Genomic DNA, 20,000 nt, shown 5'->3' on the forward strand with positions numbered 1-20,000 from the left:
CATCTGTTTCTGTAGCAACACGTTCACGTGTTCATGTGTTCACACATGAACACTGCAGCATGTTTGTCCAGCTCCACACGCCATGAACACACACGTCATTGCACACTACACTACACGCACCCAAAATACACACACGCGCACACACACAAAGTACACGCACACACACAAAGTACACGCACACAAAGTACATACAAAGTACCCGCACGCACACAAAGTGCAAAGTACGCGCAGTACACGCACACAAAGTATGCACGGTACACACATGCGCACACGCACAGTACACACAGTTTATCAGTTACATAAAGTATCTTTGACTAAAACTATTGATGGATTTAGAGCTTTGTTTGTTGGAATACTATGTACTATGTACATAGTACATAGTACATATGTAGTAAAGCCAAGTCCTAGGATGAAATCCCTCTTGATTCCTGGTTTGATTCTGGGTCAGTGCTAGTTTAGACCTTAAACCTGGAGTGTTGTTGTTGGTCAGACGCTGCTGGACATCTTCAGTGGGGTGAAGCTGCACCTGCCGTCGTCCCTGCAGGACTTCCACACCCTCAGGAGGTACTTTGTGGCCTACGACGGAGACCTCGTCCCGGACTACGACTCATCCTCGGCCACACACACCATGGACGAGCTGCGGGACGAGCTGCGGGACGAGCTGCGGGACGAGCTGCGGGACGGCCCGGTGCAGAGGGTGTCCCCGGGCTGGCTCTGGGAGTGCATCCGGAAGAGGCGCCTGGTCCCTGCGTGCTGACAGGGCCGGACTTCACCTGCCTCACCATGAAACCTCTACACCGGCCTTCACCTTCACCTGTCACCTTCACCTGTCAGCACCTGTGAGATGTGTGTTCTCTGGTTCTGAGAGTAAAGTTCTCTTTGAGTTTTCTTTTGGACTTGAAGCTTTTAACCTCGTGACACCAGTGATTCCTCATCAGTTACTCAACAAATATAAACCGTAAATGACGAGTCTGGAGATGATTTATGGACTTAAAAACAGCTTTGAACACTTTGAAACTAAGTGTTTTTGAGGCTCAGAGTGAACTTTTGATGAGGCACAATGTTAAAAGTCCATTTAGCGTAATATGTGTCTCAAATTTAAGCCAAAAAACAATTCATATGAAAGCATTTTCTTTCATTACAGAGTGGACTTGTCTCCACAGATCTGACCTGTAACAAGAAGCTACATAACAGTCTTTATATTCAACTGCAGATTATTAGAACATTTGAATTTTAAGTTATGTGTTTTGGGGGCTGAAAATGAAAGCATCATGGACGTTAGCTAGCGCCTAGCTGGACGTTAGCTAGCACACATTTGGTTAGCTTCTGTCCTAGTTTGTTTATGGGGAAATGAAGAGCCTGGTTCTTTTGTGTTTTCATTGAGTTTTTTTACACTGAAAAAACCTTTTACAAATACATTGCCAAATTCAACATAAACATTCTACCAGGTTTTATTTCGAGTGAGATGAAAGTGAAAAACCTCCATAAATGAATTGGTACTTTGTATTTTCTTCTTGCTGCTTCAGATTTATCACAAACTTTATACTTTACTATTGTGAGTAACATATTTTGTGTTATTTTATTTTTACAAATGGGAAAAAGAATCATGACACTCGCATTAAAAGTATGAAACTCATTTGCGACTCAGTTTTATTTCATTTAAAAAATAAACTATTACCATAACAAAGTACAAAAACAACTAAACTAAACGGTCCAGAAGCTGCGTTTGTCCCTCAGACTTGGCACGATGAGGACACTTTTCTCTTGACTGAAGCTGCGTCTCTGCAGCGGCTCCACCAGCTCAGGTCAAAGTCCACTCTCAGGAGACACGGCTGGAAGGACAGGACATTCAGTGAGGACGGCTGCATCTGCGGAACATCTAAAGCTCTAATACAGGGGTGTCAAACTCATTTTGGGCCGCGGGCCGAATTTGGACGCTCAGGCTGGGTCGCAGGCCGAACATAACGTAAAACATAAAACTATTAAAAATATAAGAAATAAATAGCTTTATGTAGCCTACGGTGTATTGAAGCAATTACTGGATCGATTAAAAAAAATTACAAAATGTTTGTTCTCATAAACTGAAATGTATTTAGAAAAACAAGTGTAATTTCACCAACACTGTGCTTCAGTTTATGTCATCACAACTTCAGAGATAATCTACAGAGATAAACATTTGACTTTATAACAAAATAAACTTCTCAAGATCTAAAAAAAACTTTTAAATGTTCAAACTAACATTTCCACGTCTGTGTAGTTCTCGGTTCACCTGAACTGACACACCACTAAACTTCTGCTCAAAAGTGCTTAAAGTGCACTTCTCCCTCACAGCTCTCACAGCAGTGCAGCAGAGCCCCGTGGGGGAGGGGCAGCTCTCACAGCAGTGCAGCAGAGCCCCGTGGGGGAGGGGCAGGTCACACAGCAGTGCAGCAGAGCCCCGTGGGGGAGGGGCCCCTCACACAGCAGTGCAGCAGAGCCCCGTGGGGGAGGGGCAGGTCACGCAGCAGAGCCCCGTGGGGGAGGGGCAGGTCACACAGCAGTGCAGCAGAGCCCCGTGGGGGAGGGGCGGCCACCGGCGGCATTGTGGGACGCGTAGTTTTAGCCATAAAAACGGTTACAGATGTAACTATGGTTCTATGAATCGATTTTAAAAATATATATATATATTTTTTTTTAATATAAATTTGAAATGGGCCGGATTAATTCTGGCGTCTTAAAGTTCGACATCTGTTCTCTAATGTGATCTCATCTAAAGATGTTTTTAATAATAACCTTCTTTTAAACTGCATTTTGTTTCCTTGCTTTGCCTTTGAGAAATGTTTAAATTAGGACAAACGGAGCAATCGGGGGAGAAGGGCCTTTCTCTTTTCATAATGTCCAATGAAATAAATAAACAATTCATAATTGTTTTATGGAAGGAGAAAATACCTAAGATCAGCCTTAAACTGTCTGAACCTCGAAGACGTGACGGACGAAGGAGGTGATGACAGAAGAAGTGACGGACTGGGGGTCCCTGACAGACTGGGGGTCCCTGACAGACTGGGGGTCCCTGATAGTCCCTCCTATCAAGGACCCAGTCCTCCTGAGCAGACGCCCAAAAATGGAGTTGGAGCTGGTTCTAACACTCATGTCTGTAAAACCCTCAACCTGACAAACGTTTCATCCTCCCGCCCCATCCTCCCGCCCCATCCTCCCTCCCCATCCTCCCGCCCCATCCTCCCGCCCCATCCTCCCGCCCCATCCTCCCTCCCCATCCTCCCGCCCCATCCTCCCTCCCCATCCTCCCGCCCCATCCTCCCTCCCCATCCTCCCTCCCCATCCTCCCTCCCCATCCTCCCGCCCCATCCTCCCTCCCCATCCTCCCTCCCCATCCTCCCGCCCCATCCTCCCTCCCTCCCTCACACTCGTACCTGTCTGGAGGACTTGATGAGCGAGGCGGACCTCCAGGAGCCGGGGCCACGTGCGCTCCGGGTCGGCCCCTCCAGCAGCAGTCGAGTGCGGGGCAGGTGGCTCCAGGAGGCCCCCAGAGCAGGTCGCACGGCCCCGGTCGCACTGCGCGTCACCTGGTTCGTCACCTGCAAGAAACGCAAACGTCACAACCTTTCATCCGACCCAGGCCAATGTTGTATGTGGAAGTAAATCCCATCCCCCTATCCCCCAGACACACCCCCTATCCTCAGACACGCCCCCTATCCCCCAGACACGCCCCCTATCCCCAGACACGCCCTCTATCCTCAGACACGCCCCCTATCCTCAGACACGCCCCCTATCCCCAGACACGCCCCCTATCCCCAGACACGCCCCCTATCCCCAGACACGCCCCCTATCCCCAGACACGCCCCCTATCCCCAGACACGCCCCCTATCCTCAGACACGCCCCCTATCCTCAGACACGCCCCCTATCCCCAGACACGCCCTCTATCCCCAGACACGCCCTCTATCCCCAGACACGCCCCCTATCCTCAGACACGCCCCCTATCCTCAGACACGCCCCCTATCCCCAGACACGCCCTCTATCCTCAGACACGCCCCCTATCCCCAGACAGGCCCCCTATCCTCACGCCCCCTATCCTCAGACATGCCCCCTATCCTCAGACACGCCCCCTATCCTCAGACACGCCCCCTATCCCCCAGACGCAGAGGAGAGTTGTTGAGTTCACAGTGTTCTTACCAGAGCTGCCACACTGAAGTCTTTCACCAGGACCTTCAGAAGAACTGCCACCTGCACCATCAGGGACAGGCCTACAGATGAGACACAGAGACATGCCTACAGATGAGACACAGGGACATGCCTACAGATGAGACACAGAGACATGTCTACAGATGAGACACAGAGACATGTCTACAGATGAGACACAGGGACAGGCCTACAGATGAGACACAGAGACATGTCTACAGATGAGACACAGGGACATGTCTACAGATGAGACACAGGGACATGTCTACAGATGAGACACAGGGACATGTCTACAGATGAGACACAGAGACATGTCTACAGATGAGACACAGGGACAGGCCTACAGATGAGACACAGAGACAGGTCTACAGATGAGACACAGGGACATGCCTACAGATGAGAGACATGTCTACAGATGAGACACAGAGACATGTCTACAGATGAGACACAGGGACATGCCTACAGATGACACAGGGACATGTCTACAGATGAGACACAGGGACATGTCTACAGATGAGACACAGGGACATGCCTACAGATGAGACACAGAGACATGTCTACAGATGAGACACAGGGACAGGCCTACAGATGAGACACAGAGACATGCCTACAGATGAGACACAGGGACATGTCTACAGATGAGACACAGGGACATGTCTACAGATGAGACACAGGGACATGCCTACAGATGAGACACAGAGACATGTCTACAGATGAGACACAGAGACATGTCTACAGATGAGACACAGGGACAGGCCTACAGATGAGACACAGAGACATGTCTACAGATGAGACACAGGGACATGTCTACAGATGAGACACAGGGACATGTCTACAGATGAGACACAGGGACATGTCTACAGATGAGACACAGAGACATGTCTACAGATGAGACACAGGGACAGGCCTACAGATGAGACACAGAGACAGGTCTACAGATGAGACACAGGGACATGCCTACAGATGAGAGACATGTCTACAGATGAGACACAGAGACATGTCTACAGATGAGACACAGGGACATGCCTACAGATGACACAGGGACATGTCTACAGATGAGACACAGGGACATGTCTACAGATGAGACACAGGGACATGTCTACAGATGAGACACAGGGACATGTCTACAGATGAGACACAGAGACATGTCTACAGATGAGACACAGGGACAGGCCTACAGATGAGACACAGAGACATGCCTACAGATGAGACACAGGGACAGGCCTACAGATGAGACACAGAGACATGTCTACAGATGAGACACAGGGACATGCCTACAGATGAGACAGAGACATGTCTACAGATGAGACACAGGGACAGGCCTACAGATGAGACACAGAGACATGCCTACAGATGAGATACAGAGACATGTCTACAGATGAGACACAGGGACATGTCTACAGATGAGACACAGGGACATGCCTACAGATGAGACACAGAGACATGTCTACAGATGAGACACAGGGACATGTCTACAGATGAGACACAGGGACATGTCTACAGATGAGACACAGAGACATGTCTACAGATGAGACACAGGGACAGGCCTACAGATGAGACACAGAGACATGTCTACAGATGAGACACAGGGACAGGCCTACAGATGAGACACAGAGACATGTCTACAGATGAGACACAGGGACATGTCTACAGATGAGACAGAGGGACATGCCTACAGATGAGACACAGAGACATGTCTACAGATGAGACACAGGGACATGTCTACAGATGAGACACAGGGACAGGCCTACAGATGAGACACAGAGACATGTCTACAGATGAGACACAGGGACAGGCCTACAGATGAGACACAGGGACATGCCTACAGATGAGACACAGGGACAGGCCTACAGATGAGACACAGAGACATGTCTACAGATGAGACACAGGGACATGTCTACAGATGAGACACAGGGACATGCCTACAGATGAGACACAGAGACATGTCTACAGATGAGACACAGGGACAGGCCTACAGATGAGACACAGGGACATGTCTACAGATGAGACACAGGGACATGCCTACAGATGAGACACAGAGACATGCCTACAGATGAGACACAGAGACATGTCTACAGATGAGACACAGGGACATGTCTACAGATGAGACACAGAGACATGTCTACAGATGAGACACAGGGACATGCCTACAGATGAGACACAGAGACATGCCTACAGATGAGACACAGGGACAGGCCTACAGATGAGACACAGAGACATGTCTACAGATGAGACACAGGGACATGCCTACAGATGAGACAGAGACATGTCTACAGATGAGACACAGGGACATGCCTACAGATGAGACACAGGGACATGCCTACAGATGAGACACAGAGACATGTCTACAGATGAGACACAGGGACATGCCTACAGATGAGACACAGGGACAGGCCTACAGATGAGACACAGAGACATGCCTACAGATGAGACACAGGGACATGCCTACAGATGAGACACAGAGACATGTCTACAGATGAGACACAGAGACATGTCTACAGATGAGACACAGGGACAGGCCTACAGATGAGACACAGAGACATGTCTACAGATGAGACACAGGGACATGTCTACAGATGAGACACAGGGACATGTCTACAGATGAGACACAGAGACATGTCTACAGATGAGACACAGGGACATGTCTACAGATGAGACACAGGGACATGTCTACAGATGAGACACAGGGACATGTCTACAGATGAGACACAGGGACAGGCCTACAGATGAGACACAGAGACAGGTCTACAGATGAGACACAGGGACATGCCTACAGATGAGAGACATGTCTACAGATGAGACACAGAGACATGTCTACAGATGAGACACAGGGACATGCCTACAGATGACACAGGGACATGTCTACAGATGAGACACAGGGACATGTCTACAGATGAGACACAGGGACATGCCTACAGATGAGACACAGAGACATGTCTACAGATGAGACACAGGGACATGTCTACAGATGAGACACAGAGACATGTCTACAGATGAGACACAGGGACAGGCCTACAGATGAGACACAGAGACATGCCTACAGATGAGACACAGGGACAGGCCTACAGATGAGACACAGAGACATGTCTACAGATGAGACACAGGGACATGCCTACAGATGAGACAGAGACATGTCTACAGATGAGACACAGGGACAGGCCTACAGATGAGACACAGAGACATGCCTACAGATGAGACACAGAGACATGCCTACAGATGAGACACAGAGACATGTCTACAGATGAGACACAGGGACATGTCTACAGATGAGACACAGGGACATGCCTACAGATGAGACACAGAGACATGTCTACAGATGAGACACAGGGACATGTCTATAGATGAGACACAGGGACATGTCTACAGATGAGACACAGAGACATGTCTACAGATGAGACACAGGGACAGGCCTACAGATGAGACACAGGGACATGTCTACAGATGAGACAGAGGGACATGCCTACAGATGAGACACAGAGACATGTCTACAGATGAGACACAGGGACATGTCTACAGATGAGACACAGGGACAGGCCTACAGATGAGACACAGAGACATGTCTACAGATGAGACACAGGGACAGGCCTACAGATGAGACACAGGGACATGCCTACAGATGAGACACAGGGACAGGCCTACAGATGAGACACAGAGACATGTCTACAGATGAGACACAGGGACATGTCTACAGATGAGACACAGGGACATGCCTACAGATGAGACACAGAGACATGTCTACAGATGAGACACAGGGACAGGCCTACAGATGAGACACAGGGACAGGCCTACAGATGAGACACAGAGACATGTCTACAGATGAGACACAGGGACATGCCTACAGATGAGACACAGGGACATGCCTACAAATGAGACACAGAGACATGTCTACAGATGAGACACAGGGACATGTCTACAGATGAGACACAGAGACATGTCTACAGATGAGACACAGGGACATGCCTACAGATGAGACACAGAGACATGCCTACAGATGAGACACAGGGACAGGCCTACAGATGAGACACAGAGACATGTCTACAGATGAGACACAGGGACATGCCTACAGATGAGACAGAGACATGTCTACAGATGAGACACAGGGACATGTCTACAGATGAGACACAGGGACATGCCTACAGATGAGACACAGACATGTCTACAGATGAGACACAGGGACATGTCTACAGATGAGACACAGGGACATGTCTACAGATGAGACACAGAGACATGTCTACAGATGAGACACAGGGACATGTCTACAGATGAGACACAGGGACATGTCTACAGATGAGACACAGGGACATGTCTACAGATGAGACACAGGGACAGGCCTACAGATGAGACACAGAGACATGTCTACAGATGAGACACAGGGACATGTCTACAGATGAGACACAGGGACAGGCCTACAGATGAGACACAGAGACAGGTCTACAGATGAGACACAGGGACATGCCTACAGATGAGAGACATGTCTACAGATGAGACACAGAGACATGTCTACAGATGAGACACAGGGACATGCCTACAGATGACACAGGGACATGTCTACAGATGAGACACAGGGACATGTCTACAGATGAGACACAGGGACATGCCTACAGATGAGACACAGAGACATGTCTACAGATGAGACACAGGGACATGTCTACAGATGAGACACAGAGACATGTCTACAGATGAGACACAGGGACAGGCCTACAGATGAGACACAGAGACATGCCTACAGATGAGACACAGGGACAGGCCTACAGATGAGACACAGAGACATGTCTACAGATGAGACACAGGGACATGCCTACAGATGAGACAGAGACATGTCTACAGATGAGACACAGGGACAGGCCTACAGATGAGACACAGAGACATGCCTACAGATGAGACACAGAGACATGCCTACAGATGAGACACAGAGACATGTCTACAGATGAGACACAGGGACATGTCTACAGATGAGACACAGGGACATGCCTACAGATGAGACACAGAGACATGTCTACAGATGAGACACAGGGACATGTCTATAGATGAGACACAGGGACATGTCTACAGATGAGACACAGAGACATGTCTACAGATGAGACACAGGGACAGGCCTACAGATGAGACACAGAGACATGTCTACAGATGAGACACAGGGACAGGCCTACAGATGAGACACAGAGACATGTCTACAGATGAGACACAGGGACATGTCTACAGATGAGACAGAGGGACATGCCTACAGATGAGACACAGAGACATGTCTACAGATGAGACACAGGGACATGTCTACAGATGAGACACAGGGACAGGCCTACAGATGAGACACAGAGACATGTCTACAGATGAGACACAGGGACAGGCCTACAGATGAGACACAGGGACATGCCTACAGATGAGACACAGGGACAGGCCTACAGATGAGACACAGAGACATGTCTACAGATGAGACACAGAGACATGTCTACAGATGAGACACAGGGACATGTCTACAGATGAGACACAGGGACATGCCTACAGATGAGACACAGAGACATGTCTACAGATGAGACACAGGGACAGGCCTACAGATGAGACACAGGGACATGCCTACAGATGAGACACAGAGACATGTCTACAGATGAGACACAGGGACAGGCCTACAGATGAGACACAGGGACAGGCCTACAGATGAGACACAGAGACATGTCTACAGATGAGACACAGGGACATGCCTACAGATGAGACACAGAGACATGCCTACAAATGAGACACAGAGACATGTCTACAGATGAGACACAGGGACATGTCTACAGATGAGACACAGAGACATGTCTACAGATGAGACACAGGGACATGCCTACAGATGAGACACAGAGACATGCCTACAGATGAGACACAGGGACAGGCCTACAGATGAGACACAGAGACATGTCTACAGATGAGACACAGGGACATGCCTACAGATGAGACAGAGACATGTCTACAGATGAGACACAGGGACATGTCTACAGATGAGACACAGGGACATGCCTACAGATGAGACACAGACATGTCTACAGATGAGACACAGGGACATGTCTACAGATGAGACACAGGGACATGCCTACAGATGAGACACAGAGACATGTCTACAGATGAGACACAGGGACATGTCTACAGATGAGACACAGGGACATGTCTACAGATGAGACACAGAGACATGTCTACAGATGAGACACAGGGACAGGCCTACAGATGAGACACAGGGACATGCCTACAGATGAGACACAGGGACAGGCCTACAGATGAGACACAGAGACATGTCTACAGATGAGACAGAGGGACATGCCTACAGATGAGACACAGAGACATGTCTACAGATGAGACACAGGGACATGTCTACAGATGAGACACAGGGACATGCCTACAGATGAGACACAGGGACATGTCTACAGATGAGACACAGGGACATGTCTACAGATGAGACACAGAGACATGTCTACAGATGAGACACAGGGACAGGCCTACAGATGAGACACAGAGACATGTCTACAGATGAGACACAGGGACATGCCTACAGATGAGAGACATGTCTACAGATGAGACACAGGGACAGGCCTACAGATGAGACACACAGAGACATGTCTACAGATGAGACACAGGGACATGTCTACAGATGAGACACACAGAGACATGTCTACAGATGAGACACAGGGACATGTCTACAGATGAGACACACAGGGACATGTCTACAGATGAGACACAGGGACATGTCTACAGATGAGACACACAGAGACATGTCTACAGATGAGACACACAGAGATATGTCTACAGATGAGACACAGGGACATGTCTACAGATGAGACACAGGGACATGTCTACAGATGAGACACACAGAGACATGTCTACAGATGAGACACACAGAGATATGTCTACAGATGAGACACAGGGACATGTCTACAGATGAGACACACAGAGACATGTCTACAGATGAGACACACAGAGATATGTCTACAGATGAGACACAGGGACATGTCTACAGATGAGACACAGGGACATGTCTACAGATGAGACACAGGGACATGTCTACAGATGAGTCACAGGGACATGTCTACAGATGAGTCACAGGGACATGTCTACAGATGAGTCACAGGGACATGTCTACAGATGAGTCACAGGGACATGTCTACAGATGAGTCACAGGGACATGTCTACAGATGAGTCACAGGGACATGTCTACAGATGAGTCACAGGGACATGTCTACAGATGAGTCACAGGGACATGTCTACAGATGAGTCACAGGGACATGTCTACAGATGAGTCCTGCGACACAGTTCCCTGTCAGTATTAGTTGTAGTCATTAAGTTGCCCCAACAGTGTTTTAGACCGTGACACCCACCTTGTGTGTACCGGGCCCCCAGCAGAGGAGAGAGCACTGCAGACACAGAGTCTATGATGATGGCCCGCACACAGGCCCCGCCCACAGACACCTGCACCAATGGGGACAGGACACATCATTAACAGGCGAGAGAGAGAAATGCTCAGAACGCCAAGGATGTAACGCTCAGAACGCCAAGGATGTAACGCTCAGAACGCCAAGGATGTAACGCTCAGAACGCCAAGGATGTAACGCTCAGAACGCCAAGGATGTAACGCTCAGAACGCCAAGGATGTAATGCATCTTTAGATACAGCTTCAGCTGAAAAAAGCTTAATATTTTATTGTTGTTTTTGTGAATTGTTATTTATGTTCTTAGGGTCCTAAATGTGAGTTTTTATTTCTACAATTAGAACATGTTTCCATTTGATGCATTGAGTTTAGACTGTTGTAGAAAGAGATTCAGTTGTTTCATCTGGACTCCAAACGTTTCGACTTTCATCCAAGAGTCATTCTCAATCTGCGAATCAAGACGGGAACTCAAATATTGATCCTACTCAGATACAGGGAGTTTTTGGTTCCACTCCAGAAACTGAGGACCTGATTAGCATCCGAATGCCGTGGGCGTCGACCTCTCCAGGGATTCAAAATTCCATTATAAACAACAGGAAGGTTGAATCTTAAACCCCCCCGTTTCTATTTAAGGATGTTTTTTCTTTTTTTTAACAAAGATTGCCTCTTTAACTCTTTCAAACCATCTCTAAAGGTTTGTGTCTTTAAGATGCAGATGCACTTCGCTCTGTGGTCCTGAACTCCAGTGTCTTCTGAGCTGATAGAGACTCTTGTGCAGTGGCTGTTTAGTCTCACTATGTGGCGCTCTTCACACTTTTCTTCACTGCATTGGACAGAATAAACTACATTGGTCAGTTTTTGTGTTGCATCTTGTCCTTAGGATGAACCAGCCGGCAGGACCCCGCATCCCCGGCGGGGAAGAACTGCCCTTTTCCACCTCAGGTTTGTTAGCCATGCTAGCCTCATTAGCTTTGTTAGCTTGTGATGCGAGCTGTTTTCCAATGGGATTGTGGGTGGTCAGTTTTGTTTGCGTTCGTCCCGTAGTGTTACCAGACTTGTGTCGTCCTCGTTCACTCATCTTTGTTCCTCCTCTTAAAGGTCCCATAACATGCAAAATCAACATTTCAGAGCTTTTAACCTTCTTACATTGCTATTTGTGCTTCATATATGTCCAGAGTGTTTTTTTGATTGATTCCCGCAGTGTTTAGCTATATTACAGACTATCTCCTTTCCTCCAATCTCCAAACTGACGGGGGGTGGGGCAAGCGCGCGTCATTACCCCCCCTCTCCAAATTGATGCAGCAACCGGGAAAATAAACAGAGAGAAGTTCTATCCGATACCGAAAAACCAGGAAATAACAGCGCAATGGAAATAAGACTATATATATATAGATATATATATATAGATATAGATATATCTGTTCTGCGCACGCTGTAGAATAAACACCAGATTTATTTAGTCTCAAAGTAGTGTTGATCTGAAGTACTATCGTTTCTCACTCACTCGCGCGGCGGAGCAGACAGCTGTGGGGGACACACTACGTCACGGGTGGGCGGGGCACACACACGCTCTGAGACTACGTCACGGGTGGGCGGGGCACACACGCTCTGAGACTACGTCACGGGTGGGCGGGGCACACACACACTCTGAGACTACGTCACGGGTGGGCGGGGCACACACGCTCTGAGACTACGTCACGGGTTGGGCGGGGGAGCCAGATGGCTCTTCACAAGGGTGGGGGCGAATATCAAACCAAGCCGTTTGCATTTCCGGGTTGGTGAGGGGGTCCAAGGTCTGGGTGATATTTCTTAACTGTTATGTTAAGGGTGTTGCACAACACTTATTATTATCAATTATACACTTAGGATAGACTACGAAACGTGAACAAAAGCACGTTATGGCACCTTTAAGGATTAGGTGGGTCCAGCGGCGGTGAGTGCCGCCATAACCAGAAGTCCTATAAAAGCTTTTTCATATCTGCTTTTCAGTGGACAAAGTTCTAAAGGTGAGATTTTTAAAGGGAAGTCTGACAAATGTTTGTTTTTGATCACTTTACTTTGATGTGTGTGTTAGGGTTACACACACACACACACGCACACTCACACGCACACGCACACTCACACGCACACTCACACTCACACACATACTCACACTCACACGCACACGCACACTCACACTCACACTCACACGCACACGCACACGCACACTCACACGCACACTCACACGCACACGCACACTCACACGCACACTCACACTCACACTCACACTCACACGCACACTCACACTCACACGCACACGCACACGCACACGCACACTCACACGCACACGCACACTCACACTCACACGCACACTCACACTCACACGCACACTCACACTCACACTCACACTCACACGCACACTCACACTCACACTCACACTCACACGCACACTCACACACATACTCACACTCACACTCACACTCACACTCACACTCACACGCACACTCACACGCACACTCACACTCACACTCACACTCACACGCACACGCACACTCACACGCACACTCACACGCACACTCACACTCACACGCACACTCACACGCACACTCACACGCACACTCACACTCACACTCACACGCACACGCACACGCACACGCACACGCACACGCACACGCACACTCACACGCACACGCACACTCACACTCACACTCACACGCACACTCACACTCACACGCACACTCACACTCACACTCACACTCACACGCACACTCACACTCACACTCACACTCACACTCACACGCACACTCACACTCACACTCACACGCATACTCACACTCACACTCACACGCACACTCACACTCACACTCACACGCACACTCACACGCACACGCACACTCACACTCACACTCACACTCACACGCACACTCACACTCACACGCACACTCACACTCACACTCACACTCACACTCACACTCACACGCACACGCACACTCACACTCACACGCACACGCACACTCACACGCACACTCACACTCACACTCACCTGCTGCAGGCCAGAGCGGCGTAGGCTGTACAGACAGTCCAGTAATGAGGACACGTCAAACACACGGAACACATGTATCCTCTGCAGAGCTGCCATCTGGAAACACACACCATGCATGAGGAAAGGTGAGTCCTGACTAGAATGCATGAGGAAAGGTGAGTCCTGACTAGAACGCATGAGGAAAGGTGAGTCCTGACTAGAACGCATGAGGAAAGGTGAGTCCTGACTAGAACGCATGAGGAAAGGTGAGTCCTGACTAGAATGCATGAGGAAAGGTGAGTCCTGACTAGAATGCATGAGGAAAGGTGAGTCCTGACTAGAATGCATGAGTAAAGGTGAGTCCTGACTAGAACGCATGAGGAAAGGTGAGTCTTGACTAGAAAGCATGAGGAAAGGTGAGTCCTGACTAGAACGCATGAGGAAAGGTGAGTCCTGACTAGAACGCATGAGGAAAGGTGAGTCCTGACTAGAACGCATGAGGAAAGGTGAGTCCTGACTAGAACGCATGAGGAAAGGTGAGTCCTGACTAGAACGCATGAGGAAAGGTGAGTCCTGACTAGAACGCATGAGGAAAGGTGAGTCCTGACTAGAACGCATGAGGAAAGGTGAGTCCTGACTAGAACGCATGAGGAAAGGTGAGTCCTGACTAGAACGCATGATTAAAGGTGAGTCCTGACTAGAATGCATGAGTAAAGGTGAGTCCTGACTAGAACGCATGAGGAAAGGTGAGTCCTGACTAGAACGCATGAGTGCAGGTGAGTCCTGACTAGAACGCATGAGTGCAGGTGAGTCCTGACTAGAATGCATGAGGAAAGGTGAGTCTTGACTAGAATGCATGAGTAAAGGTGAGTCCTGACTAGAATGCATGAGTGCAGGTGAGTCCTGACTAGAACGCATGAGTGCAGGTGAGTCCTGACTAGAATGCATGAGTGCAGGTGAGTCCTGACTAGAACGCATGAGTAAAGGTGAGTCCTGACTAGAACGCATGAGTGCAGATGAGTCCTGAATAGAATGCATGAGTGCAGGTGAGTCCTGACTAGAACGCATGAGTAAAGGTGAGTCCTGACTAGAATGCATGAGTAAAGGTGAGTCCTGACTAGAACGCATGAGTGCAGGTGAGTCCTGACTAGAATGCATGAGTAAAGGTGAGTCCTGACTAGAATGCATGAGTAAAGGTGAGTCCTGACTAGAACGCATGAGTAAAGGTGAGTCCTGACTAGAACGCATGAGTGCAGGTGAGTCCTGACTAGAATGCATGAGTGCAGGTGAGTCCTGACTAGAATGCATGAGTGCAGGTGAGTCCTGACTAGAACGCATGAGTAAAGGTGAGTCCTGACTAGAACGCATGAGTAAAGGTGAGTCCTGACTAGAACGCATGAGGAAAGGTGAGTCCTGACTAGAACGCATGAGGAAAGGTGAGTCCTGACTAGAACACATGAGGAAAGGTGAGTCCTGACTAGAACGCATGAGGAAAGGTGAGTCCTGACTAGAATGCATGAGTAAAGGTGAGTCCTGACTAGAACGCATGAGGAAAGGTGAGTCCTGACTAGAACGCATGAGTGCAGGTGAGTCCTGACTAGAATGCATGAGTGCAGGTGAGTCCTGACTAGAATGCATGAGGAAAGGTGAGTCTTGACTAGAATGCATGAGTAAAGGTGAGTCCTGACTAGAATGCATGAGTAAAGGTGAGTCCTGACTAGAATGCATGAGTAAAGGTGAGTCCTGACTAGAACGCATGAGTGCAGGTGAGTCCTGACTAGAATGCATGAGTGCAGGTGAGTCCTGACTAGAATGCATGAGTGCAGATGAGTCCTGAATAGAATGTATGAGTGCAGGTGAGTCCTGACTAGAACGCATGAGTAAAGGTGAGTCCTGACTAGAATGCATGAGTAAAGGTGAGTCCTGACTAGAACGCATGAGTGCAGGTGAGTCCTGACTAGAATGCATGAGTGCAGGTGAGTCCTGACTAGAATGCATGAGTGCAGGTGAGTCCTGACTAGAATGCATGAGTGCAGGTGAGTCCTGACTAGAACGCATGAGTAAAGGTGAGTCCTGACTAGAACGCATGAGTGCAGGTGAGTCCTGACTAGAACGCATGAGTAAAGGTGAGTCCTGACTAGAATGCATGAGTGCAGGTGAGTCCTGACTAGAACGCATGAGTAAAGGTGAGTCCTGACTAGAACGCATGAGTAAAGGTGAGTCCTGACTAGAACGCATGAGTGCAGGAGAGTCCTGGTGAGTCCTGACCTGCTCCTCCATGCTGCTGCCCTCAGCCTGGAGCATCTGCTGTAGTCTGCTGGCGGTGAGGCCCCCGGTGGTGTCTATGAAGATCACACTCTGTTTCAGATGCAGGGCGATGTGCACGGACACTCCAAAACACACCTGCAGCACAGGAGGTTACACACATAATCAATCGTTTAGTGCCAAAGTCTATATTGTCATTATAGTGACAGGCCTTATTACTACTTTTACTTACACTTTTACTTAAGTACAAATATTTGATACTCTTTCCACCACCCCAGGATTGGCAGGTTTACTCACTCATGTGCGAATGAACAAAACATAAAGCATCACATTGTTTTTTGGGAAGAGGAAAATGCAAAAGGTACTTTATTATGACAAGGTTTAAAGGCGGTATGGACGATTTTTCAGCGATTTGAGAACGCAGGCGGAAGTGCACGTGCCACTCCCCCGTGTGGACTGATACAACACACACGTGCGTTTGTTTATTAGCGAAACGGAGCGCATCACATCGCTCGTCTCCCGTAGATTTCTGTCCACTTCTGCGTCAGCTCGAACTGTCTTTCTCCGTCTTCATTTTGCCCCGTACACTGAGGGAACTATATTATGATAGATCCATGCGCTTAGGCACGCGGAAACATGGGGACGAGCCTGACGCGGCTGCAGGTGAGCGATAGGTGCGTTTTATGATTGATACGTGGCAGGACAAATGATTTATCCACGCCACGAGGAAATATGATAAAAAAATTGCTGAAAAAAATCGTCCATACCACCTTTAAATTTGTATAAGATTATAAAATACCTTTTGTTTAGTAGTAGTAGTAATCGATAGTAATAGAACACTTTTATACTACTAGGTATAATATACTATACACAATACTTTCTTCTTCTATAGACTTAGACCTGGGATTTGCCTGAGCCTGGTCCTCCTGACAGCTCCGTCAGCTCCCCAGTGTACAGCCCAGAGTTCAAGAGCTCATCTAACCTGAGGACACAAGGAGACAAGGAGACAGCAGTGAGGATACAAGGTGACATCAGTGAGGATACAAGGAGACATCAGTGAGGAGACAAGGAGACAGCAGCGAGGAGACAAGGAGACATCAGTGAGGAGACAAGGAGACATCAGTGAGGATACAAGGAGACATCAGTGAGGAGACATCAGTGAGGATACAAGGAGACATCAGTGAGGAGACAAGGGGACAAGGAGACAGCAGTGAGGACACAAGGAGACAAGGAGACATCAGTGAGGCTACAAGGAGACATCAGTGAGGCTACAAGGAGACAGCAGCGAGGAGACAAGGAGACAGCAGCGACGAGACAAGGAGACAGCAGCAACGAGACAAGGAGACATCAGTGAGGAGACAAGGGGACATCAACGAGGAGACAAGGGGACATCAGCGAGGAGACAAGGAGACGTCAGTGAGGAGACAAGGAGACATCAGTGAGGAGACAAGGAGACATCAACGAGGAGACAAGGGGACATCAGCGAGGACACAAGGAGACATCAGTGAGGAGACAAGGAGACAGCAGCGAGGAGACAAGGAGACAGCAGCGAGGAGACAAGGAGACATCAGTGAGGAGACAAGAGAAAATCAACGAGGAGACAAGGGGACATCAGCGAGGAGACAAGGAGACATCAGCGAGGAGACAAGGGGACATCAGCGAGGAGACAAGGAGACATCAGTGAGGAGACAAGAGAAAATCAACGAGGAGACAAGGGGACATCAGCGAGGAGACAAGGAGACATCAGCGAGGAGACAAGGGGACATCAACGAGGAGACAAGGAGACATCAGTGAGGAGACAAGGGGACATCAGTGAGGAGACAAGGGGACATCAGTGAGCGTGTAGTGCAGTGTGAGCAGGTGCAGTACCGGGGATGTCCTGTAGACAGAATGGCAGTAGAACTGAGCAACTCTTCATATAAGTCTGCTCCAGACACAGGGAAGGCCGCGTGCTGAGCCAGGAGCACTCTGCGGATGGAGAACAGCGCCTGCACACGCCACATATACACGTCACACGCCACATATATACGTCACACGCCAAATATACACGTCACACGCCACATATATACGTCACACGCCACATATATACGTCACACGCCAAATATACACGTCACACGCCACATATATACGTCACACGCCAAATATACACGTCACACGCCACATATATACGTCACACGCCACATATATACGTCACACGCCAAATATACACGTCACACGCCACATATATACGTCACACGCCACATATATACGTCACACGCCAAATATACACGTCACACGCCACATATATACGTCACACGCCAAATATACACGTCACACGCCACATATATACGTCACACGCCACATATATACGTCACACGCCAAATATACACGTCACACGCCACATATATACGTCACACGCCAAATATACACGTCACACGCCACATATATACGTCACACGCCAAATATACACGTCACACGCCAAATATACACGTCACACGCCACATATATACGTCACACGCCAAATATACACGTCACACGCCACATATATACGTCACACGCCACATATATACGTCACACGCCAAATGTGCACGTCACACGCCACATGTGCACGTCACACGCCACATGTGCACGCCACACGCCACATGTGCACGCCACACGCCACATGTGCACGTCACACGCCACATGTGCACGTCACACGCCACATATGCACGTCACACGCCACATATACACGTCACACGCCACATATATACGTCACACGCCACATATACACGCCACATATACACGCCACACGCCACATATACACGTCACACGCCACATATACACGTCACACGCCACATATATACGTCACACGCCAAATGTGCACGTCACACGCCACATATGCACGTCACACGCCACATATACACGTCACACGCCACATATATACGTCACACGCCACATATATACGTCACACGCCACATATATACGTCACACGCCACATATATACGTCACACGCCACATATATACGTCACACGCCACATATACACGCCACACGCCACATATATACGTCACACGCCAAATGTGCACGTCACACGCCACATATGCACGTCACACGCCACATATATACGTCACACGCCACATATACACACCACACGCCACATATACACGTCACACGCCAAATATACACGTCACACGCCACATGTGCACGT

The 20,000-nt window shown here is 48.8% G+C and overlaps 2 protein-coding genes across 5 annotated transcripts in view; one reads left to right on the top strand and one right to left on the bottom strand.

The window, feature by feature from the left end:
• LOC140370069 (DNA ligase 3-like) overlaps positions 1-757 on the top strand; it is a 40,537-nt gene extending 39,780 nt beyond the window's left edge. For all 3 annotated transcript variants that reach the window (XM_072457004.1, XM_072457005.1, XM_072457006.1), the window contains exon 20: positions 491-757. In XM_072457004.1, coding sequence (XP_072313105.1) covers positions 491-757 — 267 coding nt within the window. The remainder of the gene's footprint in view (positions 1-490) is intronic.
• Positions 758-1,714: 957 nt separating this feature from the next.
• The window catches only part of rad51d (RAD51 paralog D), a 21,396-nt gene continuing 3,110 nt past the window's right edge, over positions 1,715-20,000 (bottom strand). The window contains exons 3-10 of one of the 2 annotated variants that reach the window (XM_072457002.1): positions 18,706-18,824; positions 17,737-17,818; positions 16,840-16,974; positions 14,593-14,688; positions 11,521-11,611; positions 4,172-4,242; positions 3,411-3,575; positions 1,715-1,832 (exon numbers count right to left, since the gene is read on the bottom strand). In XM_072457002.1, the coding sequence (XP_072313103.1) occupies positions 1,734-1,832; positions 3,411-3,575; positions 4,172-4,242; positions 11,521-11,611; positions 14,593-14,688; positions 16,840-16,974; positions 17,737-17,818; positions 18,706-18,824 (858 nt within the window). In that variant the 3' untranslated portion in view covers positions 1,715-1,733. The remainder of the gene's footprint in view (positions 1,833-3,410; positions 3,576-4,171; positions 4,243-11,520; positions 11,612-14,592; positions 14,689-16,839; positions 16,975-17,736; positions 17,819-18,705; positions 18,825-20,000) is intronic. The other variant, XM_072457003.1, reaches the window with a different exon arrangement.

This window comes from Eucyclogobius newberryi, unplaced genomic scaffold (genome assembly GCF_026437365.1).
Source record: "Eucyclogobius newberryi isolate DKJ021-1_F unplaced genomic scaffold, fEucNew1.0.hap1 SCAF_208, whole genome shotgun sequence".
Classification (NCBI taxonomy): Eukaryota; Metazoa; Chordata; class Actinopteri; order Gobiiformes; family Gobiidae; genus Eucyclogobius; species Eucyclogobius newberryi.